This window comes from Anomaloglossus baeobatrachus, chromosome 2, assembly GCF_048569485.1.
Source record: "Anomaloglossus baeobatrachus isolate aAnoBae1 chromosome 2, aAnoBae1.hap1, whole genome shotgun sequence".
In the NCBI taxonomy this organism is placed as follows: Eukaryota; Metazoa; Chordata; class Amphibia; order Anura; family Aromobatidae; genus Anomaloglossus; species Anomaloglossus baeobatrachus.
In genome coordinates this window covers 438,766,804-438,779,886 of record NC_134354.1, presented here as the reverse complement: position 1 = coordinate 438,779,886, position 13,083 = coordinate 438,766,804, and the positions used below count along the sequence as shown (strand labels likewise).

General features: G+C 51.9%; 2 protein-coding genes across 2 annotated transcripts in view; one reads left to right on the top strand and one right to left on the bottom strand.

Moving 5' to 3' along the window:
* Positions 1-13,083, bottom strand: part of POR (cytochrome p450 oxidoreductase) — a 438,013-nt gene that overhangs the window by 191,247 nt on the left and 233,683 nt on the right. The window lies entirely within an intron of this gene.
* The window catches only part of MDH2 (malate dehydrogenase 2), a 42,323-nt gene that overhangs the window by 2,606 nt on the left and 26,634 nt on the right, over positions 1-13,083 (top strand). Inside the window, exon 2 of the mRNA XM_075336263.1 lies at positions 4,253-4,421. Coding sequence (XP_075192378.1) covers positions 4,253-4,421 — 169 coding nt within the window. The remainder of the gene's footprint in view (positions 1-4,252; positions 4,422-13,083) is intronic.

Below are 13,083 nucleotides of genomic sequence, written 5' to 3'. Positions count from 1 at the left end.
CCCGGACTTTAGGAGGGGTCCTCAGCTGACAGATCCTGTCAGTGTCATCTAGGTCAGCATTGATCAGTGATTGATGGGTGTTGTGTGTAAAGACGATAGACATGTCTCCTAGCGCTGCAGTAAAGGTCATGTAGAGCTGGAAGCCACTGCCGGGTGAGAAGAGGGAATTGGGCCAATATTGAATGTGTAGTAAACCTATATGGTAGATGCCTTGGAAGCATAAAAAGGTAAAATAAAAAACTTCAACCTCTCCATTATAATGGAAGCAGAGAAGGATATTGCGCAGTAATGCGTTCATTTTGTCTGATCCATTAGTGTTGGCGCAGATGTTGTAAATTTAAGAGTAATTCTCTCCTCTTGATTAGGACAGACCCTCTGGCTTTAGGGTAGGGCTTTTCTGTCTGGCCTAATTCTCCAGGCTTCACCAGCTGGATAGTAATGTGAGGTGAAGGGGCCTTTCCTTAATGGATTACTCTCAAAATACTCAACCTTCTACGTCAGTCCAATAGATAATGACTAGAGCAGAGGTGAATGTTGCACATCAGCTTTATTCAAGGTGAGGCTCTACAGAGCCTGAATCTGAAGACTACTTTGAGTCCCAGCAATAAGTCCGTTATTGCCCATACTGATGGGTGATAACTTACTATCTTTGGAAATACCTTTCAGGCTTTCTATGATTTTTTACTGCTGTGTATTTTCGCTGTCTTAAGCTAGAGGCATTTCAACAAAGTAGGTGACATACCTGAATAAGGCTATGTGCGCACGTTGCGTACTAGCCCTGCAGAAATTTCTGCAGCGATCTGAAGAGCACACATGCGCTTCAAATCGCTGCAGAAAATGTCCGTAGAGAAAAAAAAAGCAGATTCCATGCGCTCTGCCTGCAGCTCCTGCCATAGACAGAGCGGGGGCTGCAGGCAGAGCTCACGGAAGAAGTGACATGTCACTTAGAACGCAGCGCTTAGGGCAGCAGCTGAAGCGCTGTGCTCTAAGACGCCACGTGCGCACGTCTCCTGCATAATCTCCACAGATTATGCAGGGGACGCATGCAGCTACGCTGCGCTACAAAGCGCAGCGTAACTGCATGTAATTACGCAACGTGCGCACATAGCCTTACAGGTGTGTGCGTGTGTATGCGCGCGCGCGCACTGTCAGGATTGTACTCTACTGCCAGACTGCGTGGGCAGACACTTAACCACCAGTGTGTAATCTGCATACTGGCAGCCGCATGACATAGATTCTGATATGCTTGTCTCTCAGTAGAACATGGAAAGAGCATGAGACTCTAGATAACATGTGATCGCCCGCACAATTTGACAATGGATGGGAATCTCACTGTGCATGATGCACAATGTCAGCATTCTCTAAGCTGCAGACGTAGCGACTGCAGAAATTTAGCTTTAATGTGTGTATGTATGTATCGTGTATGTATAATGTATTATATAATTTATTTTAATTTTTTTTAAACATACCATAGAAATTTGGATTTTCATAAATATATATTTATGAAGTCCAAATTTGTATGGCATGCGTAAAAATTCCATGTTCGCTTCTGAAATGGTCACCGTGATGCCTAAAGCATTGTAAAAGCCAGTTTTATTAGCAAAATAAAAGTCTGCACATGTAACGTCCTGGAGCTGTAATGTGCTGTTATATAGTACTGTTACTTTACCTGTGCTTACGGTTATATCTCTGTATGACAACAACCAATGTTGGATTCCCTTCACCTCAACTATATCCATGAGGTCTATCAGCAGGATTTTCCACCAAACTATGTGCATGAAGCTCTTTCAAAGAAAAGTCCAGCATTACTTTACATGGCCAGGCTGCTCCTTTACTGAGAAATCGATGTTTGAATTAATATGCAAATGAGGCTGTAGATCTGAAACCTCTGTCACTCCAGCTCTATTCCCTACACAGCACTGCCTCATCCCTCTTCTTGACTGATGGCTCCTTTGCTTGAAGTCACACAGTATAGAGCAGGGGTGGGGAACCTCCGGCCCGCGGGCCGTATACGGCCCGTGACGACTTTTTATGCGGCCCCCGGGCACATTCCCGGGGACCATTGTGCTTTGGTGGCAGCCGCGCTTTCCCGGCTGCCGGCCCTTTAAATCCCACAGCCTGATGCCCTGTGGGTAGATGCTAGAATGTACGGGCTCTCTCCAGATCCTGACTTCCAGGACCTGACTGCAGCCCATACATTCTAGGCTTATCCCCGGCCTGTGTGCTCTGGTGGGCGGGTAAGCAGCAAGCTGCGATAAAGTCACACAGAAGAGCTGCAGCAGGTTTACCAGCCTCCTGAAACTGTGCTGTGTGTGTGTGTGACTCTCCCTCCCCCTCACTGCGAGTACTCAACCCATCGCTGCCCCCCCCCCCGCTCAGTGCTGTGTACACCCTCGTACTGTGTGTACCCCCCAATGCTGTGTGTACCCCCCAATGCTGTGTGTACCCCCCGGTGCTGTGTGTACCCCCCAATGCTGTGTGTACCCCCCGGTGCTGTGTGTACCCCCCGGTGCTGTGTGTACCCCCCGGTGCTGTGTGTACCCCCCGGTGCTGTGTGTACCCCCCGGTGCTGTGTGTACCCCCCGGTGCTGTGTGTACCCCCCGGTGCTGTGTGTACCCCCCGGTGCTGTGTGTACCCCCCGGTGCTGTGTGTACCCCCCGGTGCTGTGTGTACCCCCCGGTGCTGTGTGTACCCCCCGGTGCTGTGTGTACCCCCCGGTGCTGTGTGTACCCCCCGGTGCTGTGTGTACCCCCCGGTGCTGTGTGTACCCCCCGGTGCTGTGTGTACCCCCCGGTGCTGTGTGTACCCCCCGGTGCTGTGTGTACCCCCCGGTGCTGTGTGTACCCCCCGGTGCTGTGTGTACCCCCCGGTGCTGTGTGTACCCCCCGGTGCTGTGTGTACCCCCCCACTGCTTTCTATGCTCCCCGGTCCGTGCTCTCCTATTGATGTCTATGTTCCCCCAGACCTGTCTGTCTCCCTAATGCTGCCACCCAGTGCAGTGCGTGCTGCCACCCAGTGCAGTGCGTGCTGCCACCCAGTGCAGTGCGTGCTGCCACCCAGTGCAGTGCGTGCTGCCACCCAGTGCAGTGCGTGCTGCCACCCAGTGCAGTGCGTGCTGCCACCCAGTGCAGTGCGTGTCCCCACCCATGTCTGTCCATGCCCCCTACTGATGTATATGCCCCGGCCCCTCCTGTGATGTGTGTGCCCCGGCCCCTCCTGTGATGTGTGTGCCCCGGCCCCTCCTGTGATGTGTGTGCCCCGGCCCCTCCTGTGATGTGTGTGCCCCGGCCCCTCCTGTAATGTGTGTGCCCCGGCCCCTCCTGTGATGTGTGTGCCCCGGCCCCTCCTGTGATGTGTGTGCCCCCAGCATCTCCAGACAGAGACAAACCTGGAAAAGCAGCTGTGAGAAACAAGATGATCAATATCACCGAACATTACAATCGCACCAAAGAGAAGCAGCTCCGGCCACCACAATAGGGGTGAGTTAATCGTTTGACCAAATATAGCAGGGTTATTTTTCAGGTTGATAATGTTGTGCGGCCCCCAAAGGTTAGTAGGAAATTCCAAATGGCCCCCGGCAGTAAAAAGGTTCCCCACCCCTGGTATAGAGGCTGATGGTCAGAAAAGAGGAGGCAGCACTGAGTGAGGAATAGAGCTGGAGTATCAGGGGCTTCAGATCTTCAGTCTCACTCGTATCATATATCAATCCAAAAGCTGATTTCTCAGTAATGAGGAACGGACTGGCTATGTAAAGGTATTGCAGGATTTGTGTGTGAGGGCTACATGCGCATATAAATAATGTGAAATCCTGCTGACATTCCCTTCAAGTGTATGGAGCTTGTACAGCACTGCAGAGGCTGTATGACTCCCTAGTCTTCTTGATACTTTGGTGACGTATGTGTGAATTGGCAGTAATATATTATAGATTTATTCATTTATATAGTGCTGTTAATTCCGTGGCGCTTACATACACCAGCATCACTGTCCCCATTGGGGCTCACAATCTAAATTCCCTGTTAGTATGTCTTTTGGAGTGTGGGAGGAAACCCATGCAAATACGGGGAGAACATACAAACTCCTTGCAGATGGTAGGAATTGAACCCAGGACCCCAGCGCTGCAAGACTGCAGTGCTAACCACTGAGCCACCGTGCCGCCCAGTATGCATGGTGCCCAAGAAACTGTTCTAATAAATACACAGTAGTATGACTCTCTGTAAGGCCAATTGTGACATTTCACTTGTGCTTTTTCAGAACAATGCCCGAGTGGCCGTACTTGGTGCATCTGGAGGAATCGGACAGCCTCTTTCCCTATTGCTGAAGAACAGTCCCTTAATTAGCAACCTGGCTCTGTATGATATTGCCCACACACCCGGTGTTGCTGCAGACTTGAGCCATATTGAAACCAGAGCAAAGGTGACAGGTAAGTGACTGTAACTCACTGTAACACACGTATTGTACATGTCACCTAAAAAAAAGTCAGCGTTAGGCTATGTGCGCACTAGAAAAGTGATTTTTCTCAAAATTTCTTAAACTTCTGGGAGTTGAAGATTACCGCACCTGCGGGGAAAAAACGCATGCGTTTTTGCCACGATTTTTGCCGCGTTTTTTCCGCAGGTTGGTCCCTGCGGTTTTTTTATGCTGAACTGCAATAAATATAGATGATAGATAGATAATCGATAGATAGATAATGAATAGAGGGAAAGATGGATAGATGAATAGATAGATGAGAAAGACCTATATAATGTCCCACTCCCCTGCATATTCTAAGTGACTTTCATGTGGCACTAAAGGGTGCCTAGCCTTGTATTTAGCCAAAAAATAAATAATTAAAAAAAAATGACGTGAGGTCCCCCCATCTTTTACCCCCCAGCTAGGGTAAAGCAGACGGCTGCAGCCTACAAACCACAGCTGGCAGCTTCACCTTGGCTGGTAATCCAAAACAGAGGGCACCCCACGCTGTTATTTTACATTAAATAAATAATTTAAAACAAAATGTGGGGTCCCCCCAAATTGGATCACCAGCCAAGGTAAAGCGGACATCTGGGGTCTGATATTCTCAGACTAGGGAGGTCCACTGTTATTGGACACTCCCCAGCCTAAAAATAGCAGGCCGCAGCCGCCCAAGAAGTGGCGCATCCATTAGACGTGCCAATCCTTGCGCTTCGCCCCAACTCATCCCGTTGCCCTGGTGCGGTGGCAAACAGGGTAATATATGGGGTTGATGCCAGATGTGTAATGTCACCTGGCATCAAGCCCTGGGGTTAGTGATGTCACGCGTCTATCAGATACCTGACATCACCTACCCAGTCAGTAAGAAATAAAGCTTTTCTTTATCGTTCCTTTGGGAGACCCAGACCTTGGGTGTTTAGCTTCTGCCTCCGGAGGACACACAAAGTACTACACTTAAAAGTGTAGCTCCTCCCTCTGAGCTTATACACCCCCTGGTGAGCCAGTCCCAGCCAGTTTATCGCTTTGTGTTCAGGAGGCATACATCCACACATGAATTCTCATATGATTTTTTGCTTTTTGGAAAGAGATTGAAGAAATGCGGGTCCACGTCTGGACTCCCGGCATGTCCCTTCTCACCCCACTGTGTCGGCGGTGTTGTAAGGTTGATTTGCAAGGCTGGAGCCTTACATGCCGTGCTCCTTCACCATCCCTCCTGGGCTCTGGATTGAAGTGGGAGCCAGCGCGGTCTTCATGCCTGGCAGGAGACCGGTCTCCGTCCACAGCCCCTTCAGGACTCTGCTAGACCGGAGCACTCATCCCCAGGGACCTGGCCCTGCGTCTCAGCAGCTAAGTACCTGAGACGTTCATATGTTGGGGGTCTCTGTCCTTTATTGTATGGGGAGAGTGTGTTTGCTGTACTTGTTTTTGGCATTTCCGGCGGGTTCTCCGGCTTTCGCCCGAGAACCGCGCCGATGGTGCCTGCGCGTCTGCCTCGCTGCTCAAATTTAGGCCCCGGCTTCGCCGGAGGCCTAGTTTCTGTAACCTGCCCTCGCATGTCACTCATGCAGAGGGACAGGCACGGCTCCTCCCGGCGGCCGTCCTGCACAGGGGAGGGACACTCCCCACTGCTTGTGAGTGACTCCTCCCCTGCAGGTCTCTATGGCCCTCCAGATCCCGCCTTCCTACAGGAACGCCCCCTGTCCCACCCCCTCTTCGCTCCGGCGGCCATTTTCTTGGACAGCGTTCACTCTGCGCTGGGCCATCCTGCACTCTGCATCCCTGCTGAGGTGCTGTGCATTGGGGGTCCGGGCTTCGGGATCTGGAGGGCACACAACACAGTTTCCAGCGGTCTGGTAAGCCACAGCCGGTCTCTGGCTGTGGACCTCTGTATAATACTCCCTGGGGTTCATTTTCTTGAAGAAGTTGTCCCCACTCCAGCAGCATGTCTCTCACGAGGAGCAAGGCTCCAAAGCTTTATACTGTGTGCGCTGCATGTAAGCTGCCTGAACCGAGCACCTATCCACATTGTGATGTCTGCTCTAACTTGGAGGTGCCACAGCCTGGAGTCTCACCCCCAGTGGTCTCTCAGGCTGCTTCTGCACCTGTGGCTGAACCCCCGGCCTGGGTAGAGTCCTTTTCTAGGTCTATCTCAGTTATTTGCTGAGTCCATGGGACTTCTGTCCAGGACTTTGATGAATATGCATCAGCCCCCTTCACAGGGTGCCTCTAATGCTCTTGCTAAGGGTCCTTTAGGATCCCTATCATCTGACCTCCGTCCACCGGAGCTCACAGAGGATTCATCATCAGGGCACAGACCCTGTCCTCCTAAGAGGCGCCGCAGGGTTTCCCCTCCCTCCTCATCCCGCGGTTCTGATTCAAGAGCTGACTCGCAAGATGAGGAGGATGCCTTTACAGGGGGCTCGGAGGCTAACTCCATGTGCCCCATTGATCTTTCCGAGGGTGCCTCAGAACTTAGTGACTTGATTGCTTCCATTAATTCTGTACTGGATCTCAATCCGCCAGTATCAGAGGAGCAACCCTCTCTGGCAGAAAAGCACCAGTTTACCTTGCCTAAGAGTGTAAAGAGTGTGTTCGTTAACCACTCCAGTTTTCAGACCGCTGTCACCAAACCCAGGGCCTGTCCTGACAAACACTTCCCAAAGCGTGGTTCTGATGACCGTTTTCCCTTTCCACCTGAGGTGGTCAAGGAGTGGGCTCACTCCCCAAAGGTAGACCCTCCGGTGTCTAGGCTCTCAGCCCGGACCGTTGTCGGTGGCTGATGGCACTTCCCTTAGGGATGCCACTGACCGTCAGATTGACCTTCTGGCCAAATCCGTGTATGAAGCGGCGGGGGCCGCGTTTTCCCCAACTTTTGCAGCAGTGTGGGCTCTCAAAGCCATCTCTGCTTCTCTCTAGAGGAGATGTGTTCCCTCACCAGGGAATCTATGCCCGAGATGGTTGCCTTAACTTCTCAGGCTTCAGCTTTTTCATCTTATGCCATGTCTGCAATGCTCGTTATCCGCAGGATCTTGTGGCTTCGAGAGTGGAAGGCAGATGCTTCTTCCAAGAAGTACCTTGCTGGGCTCCCCTTTGCTGGTTCCCGGCTGTTCGGTGAACAGCTGGATGAAATTATTAAAGAAGCTACTGGCGGGAAGAGTACTTCCATGCCACAAACCAAGACCAGGCAACCTGCCCAGGGTAGGAATTAGTCGAGGTTTCGCTCCTTTCGTTCCTCCAACTGGTCGTCCTCTAAGCCCTCTGCCTCGTCCGCTAACTCAGCTAAGGACCAGAAATCCAACTGGCGCCCAAAAGCGCGTCCACAGAAGACCGCAGGAGGTCCTGCCACTAAGGCAGCCTCCTCGTGACTCTCTGCCCGCTCCAGCAACGTCCTTAGTCGGAGGCAGGCTCTCCCACTTTGGCGACGCTTGGTTTCAACAAGTCTCCGATCAGTGGGTGAGGGAGATCTCTCACGGCTACAGGATAGAATTCTCTTCCAGCCCGCCAAACAGATTTTTTTCTCTCAACTCCCCCCTGCTCCAAGGCCGCCGCCTTCTCACAGGCCATGGCAGCCTTGCAGGCCAACGGAGTAATTGTACCAGTTCCCGCCCGGGAACGGTTCAGAGGTTTTTACTCAAGCCTCTTCCTAGTTCCCAAAAAGGACTGTACCTTCCGGCCCATCCTGGATCTCAAGCTTCTCAACAAGCATGTTCGGGTGCGGCACTTTCGCATGGAGTCTCTGCGATCAGTCATTGCCTCAATGACCCAAGGGGATTTCCTAGCGTCCATCGACATCAGAGATGCCTATCTACATGTGCCAATTGCAGTTTCACACCAGCGTTGGCTACGCTTTGCAATAGGAGAAGATCATTTCCAATTCGTGGCTCTCCCCTTCGGGTTAGCCACGGCCCCTCGGGTATTCACCAAGGTCATGGCAGCAGTGATTGCGGTTCTGCACCTCCAGGGGTTGGCAGTGCTTCCTTACCTGGACGACCTTCTAGTCAAGGCTCCATCCAGCGCAGACTGTCAGCGGAGTGTCTCGCTCACTCTCGCCACTCTAGCCCAATTCGGGTGGCTTGTCAATCTTCCCAAATCCACTCTGACTCTGACCCAGAGTCTCGCGTACCTAGGGATGCAGTTCGAGACTTTGCCGGCACTTGTGAAGTTGCCCTTAAACAAACAGCTGTCACTCCAGTTGGCGGTGCGCTCTCTCCTGAGGCCCTGCCGTTATACCTTTAGGCGTCTGATGCAATGTCTGATGTCTGGGTCAAATGGTGGCGTCCATAGAGGCTGTTCCCTTTGCCCAGTTCCATCTGCGCCCCCTGCAGCTGGACATTCTCCGCTGTTGGGACAAGCGGCCTTCCTCCTTACACAAGTTAGTGGCTCTGTCGCCACGGACCAGGAGCTCTCTTCAGTGGTGGCTTCGGCCCCTCTCCCTGTCCCAAGGGCGCTCCTTTCTGGCCCCGTCCTGGATGATTCTCACCACGGATGCCAGTCTCTCCGGCTGGGGAGCGGTATGTCTCCACCACAGAGCACAGGGCACTTGGACTCCGTCCGAGTCAGCCCTTTCAATCAATGTGCTGGAAACCAGAGCTGTGCTTCTAGCTCTCCTAGCATTTCACCACCTGCTCGCGGGCAGGCACATTCAAGTCCAGTCAGACAACGCGACAGCGGTTGCCTACATCAATCAAGGCGGGACACGCAGCCGCCTGGCAATGATGGAGGTACAACGCATCCTTCAATGGGCGGAAGACTCCAGGTCCACCATATCCGCAGTCCACATCCCAGGCGTGGACAACTGGGAGGCAGATTACCTCAGCCGTCAAACCGTGGACGGTGGCGAGTGGTCCCTGCACCCGTCAGTATTTCAGTCGATCTGCCGCAAATGGGGCACTTCGGACGTGGACCTAATGGCATCCCGTCACAACAACAAAGTTCCTGTTTACGTGGCTCGCTCCCACGATCCTCAGGCCTTCGCCGCGGATGCTCTGGTTCAGGACTGGTCCCAGTTTCGTCTTTCCTACGTGTTTCCCCCTCTAGCTCTCTTGCCCAGAGTCCTGCGCAAGATCAGAATGGAGGGTCGTCGAGTCATCCTCATTGCACCGGATTGGCCCAGGCGAGCTTGGTATCCGTACCCGGCATCTCCTGGACCGTCCAGACCTACTCTCGCAAGGTCCGTTTTTCCGCCCGAATTCTGCGGCCCTCAAATTGACGGCGTGGCTCTTGAGTCCTGGATTTTGACGGCTTCTGGTATTCCCCCTGAAGTCATCTCCACTATGACTCGGGCTCGCAAGTCTTCCTCCGCTAAGATCTATCACAGCACTTGGAAAATTTTCCTGTCCTGGTGTCGGCCTACCGGCCATCCTCCTTGGCTATTCTCCTTGCCGACTCTTCTGTCTTTTCTACAGTCCGGTCTGCAGCTAGGACTGTCCCTCAACTCCCTCAAGGGACAAGTTTCTGCTCTGTCAGTTCTGTTCCAGCGGCGTCTCGCTCGGCTGGCTCAGGTTCGCACCTTCATGCAGGGCGCGTCTCATCATTCCGCCTTACCGGCGGCCCTTGGACCCCTGGGACCTTAACTTGGTGCTCACGGTCTTGCAGAAACCCCCCTTTGAGCCTCTTAGGGAGGTTTCTTTGTATCGTCTTTCACAGAAAGTGGCCTTTCTGGTTGCCATAACCTCTCTCAGGAGAGTCTCTGATTTGGCTGTGCTCTCCTCGGAGTCTCCTTTTTTTTAGTCTTTCATCAAGACAAGGTGGTTCTCCGTCCGACTCCGGACTTTCTTCCTAAGGTGGTCTCTCCCTTCCACCTTAACCAGGACATTACTTTACCTTCCTTCTGTCCGGCCCCTGTTCATCGCTTTGAAAAAGCTCTACATGCTCTAGATCTGGTGCGTGCGCTCCGGATCTGTGTGTCTCGCACCGCTGCGCTTAGGCGGTGCACCTCTCTTTTTGTGCTAACCACAGGTCGGCGCAAGGGCCTCCCTGCTTCTAAGCCGACCTTAGCCCGTTGGATTAGGTCGACCATTTCGGACGCCTACCAGAGTACGCAGGCGCCTCCCCCGCCGGGGATCAAAGCACACTCGACCAGAGCTGTCGGTGCCTCTTGGGCTTTTAGGCACCAGGCTACGGCTCAACAAGTCTGTCAGGCTGCCACTTGGGCTAGCCTGCATACCTTCTCGAAGCACTACCAAGTGCATGCTCATGCTTTGGCAGATGCGAGCTTGGGCAGACTCATCCTTCAGGCGGTGGTCGCCCATTTGTGAAGTTAGGTTTTGCCTACTTCTTAGTTTTTCTGTTTATTTCCCACCCAGGGACTGCTTTGGAACGTCCCAAGGTCTGGGTCTCCCAAAGGAACGATAAAGAAAGAATTTTGTTTACTTACCGTAAATTCTTTTTCTTATAGTTCTGTCTTGGGAGACCCAGCACCATCCCTGTTGCCTGTTGGCAATTTCCTTGTTCCGCGTGTTTTCACCGGCTGTTGTCGTGGACAGAGTTTCCGGTTGTTCCGGCTCTTGCTCTGTTCTACTTGTGGGTGGCTATTCTCCTTCAGCTTTTGCACTAAACTGGCTGGGACTGGCTCACCAGGGGGTGTATAAGCTCAGAGGGAGGAGCTACACTTTTAAGTGTAGTACTTTGTGTGTCCTCCGGAGGCAGAAGCTAAACACCCATGGTCTGGGTCTCCCAAGACTGAACTATAAGAAAAAGAATTTACGGTAAGTAATTTCTTGAGAAACGTCTGGGAGTTGAAGATTACTGCCCCTTTTGGTAAAAAAACGCACCAAAACCGCGGGAAAAAACGCATGCGTTTTTGCCTCGGTTTTTCCGCAGGTTGGTCCCTGCGGTTTTTTATGCTGTACCTGCAATAAATAATATAGATAATCGATAGACAGACAGATAATGGTTAGAGGGAAAAATGGATAGATGAGTAGATAGAGATAGATGAGAGAGACCTATATAATGTCCCACCTCCCTGCATAGTCTAAGCTGGCACCCTTTAGTGACTTTCATGTGGCACTAAAGGGTGCTTAGCCTTTGTATTTAGCCAAAAAATAAATAATTAAAAAAAATGACGTGGGGTCCCCTCATGTTTTGTAGCCAGCTAGGGTAAAGCAGACGGCTGCAGACCACAGCTGGCAGCTTCACCTTGGCTGGTAATCCAAAACTGAGGGCACCTCACGCTGTTATTTTACATTAAATAAATAATATAAAACAAAAAACCTGGGGTCCCCCCCCAAATTGGATCACAAGCCAAGGTAAAGCGGACAGCTGTGGTCTGGTATTCTCAGACTAGGGAGGTCCACTGTTATTGGACACTCCCCAGCCTAAAAATAGCAGGCCGCAGCCGCTCCAGAAGTGGCGCATCCATTAGACGTGCAAATCCTGGCGCTTCGCCCCAACTCATCCCGTTGCCCTGGTGCGGTGGCAAGCGGGGTAATATATGGGGTTTATGCCAGATGTGTAATGTCACCTGGCATCAAGCCCTGGGGTTAGTTATGTCACGCATCTATCAGATACCAGACATCACCAACCCAGTCAGTAAGAAATAAAAAAATAGGCAACAAAAAAGTTTTATTTGAGAAAACACTCCCCAAAACATTCTCTTTCACCAATTTATTGAAAAGAACAATCAATTCCACGTCCGACGTAATCCAATGGGGGTCCCACGGCGATCCATACCATAGTCACTGTCCCAGTCAATGAAGAACAGAATGTTCCCCATTGGCTGGGAGAGCAATGCAGTGACCTGAGCTAACATCAATAGCTCAGCCCAGGTCACTGCAGGGGATGACGAGCGCTGACTTCAGGAGGTTAGATGAGATAATTACCTGCAGTGACTATCTCCTGCACTGCTGACGTCAGCGCTGTCACTGCCTTCTATGCCCGCCGCATTCTCAGCAGTATCGCGAGAGACCGTGACGTCACCGCTAGTGACAGTCTCTGGCCGCCCGCGAGACAGGCATAGACGGCAGTGACAGCACTGACGTCAGGAGGCAGGAGATCGTCACAGCAGGTAATGATCTCATCTAACCTCCTGACAGCAGCGCTCTGCATCCCCGCGGCTGCCAGCACTGTAGCGTGACAAGCTGCTGACACTGCAGGCAGACACTAACACTGCTGTGCTGGCAGCGGCGGGGCTGGAGCGGGACACAGACTGCACGGGCACCCGCCTGAGGTCAGACGGAAGTGCTTCTGTGTGGTGTCCAGGGAGTGTGATGTGTGTGTTTACTCTGCTCCGCTTCCTCTTCTGTCATAATGACATCACTTCCTTCAAAACCGCAGGCAGTATGAGCATTACTGCAGGTAAATTGTGGCTATACCGAGGGTATACCGCACATCATTTGCTACCGGGGGTATACCCCCGGTATTTCGCGTTTACATTACAGTGAAATATCGAGGGTATACCGCAGGTACCTGTGGAAAAGAAGTGACATGCACATTTTCTCAAGAAATTTTCTCAAGAAATTCTGCTCAAAGAATTTTCTTGAGAAAAAAAACGCAGCGTGCGCACAGCTATTTTTTTTTTTCCTTATAGGTTTTGCTGGGAAATGTCTGCAGAAAGATTTCAAACATTTTCTCAAATTTCTGCAACAAAACCGCAGGTAAAAACGCGGGTAAAAACGCAGTGTGCGCACAGGGCC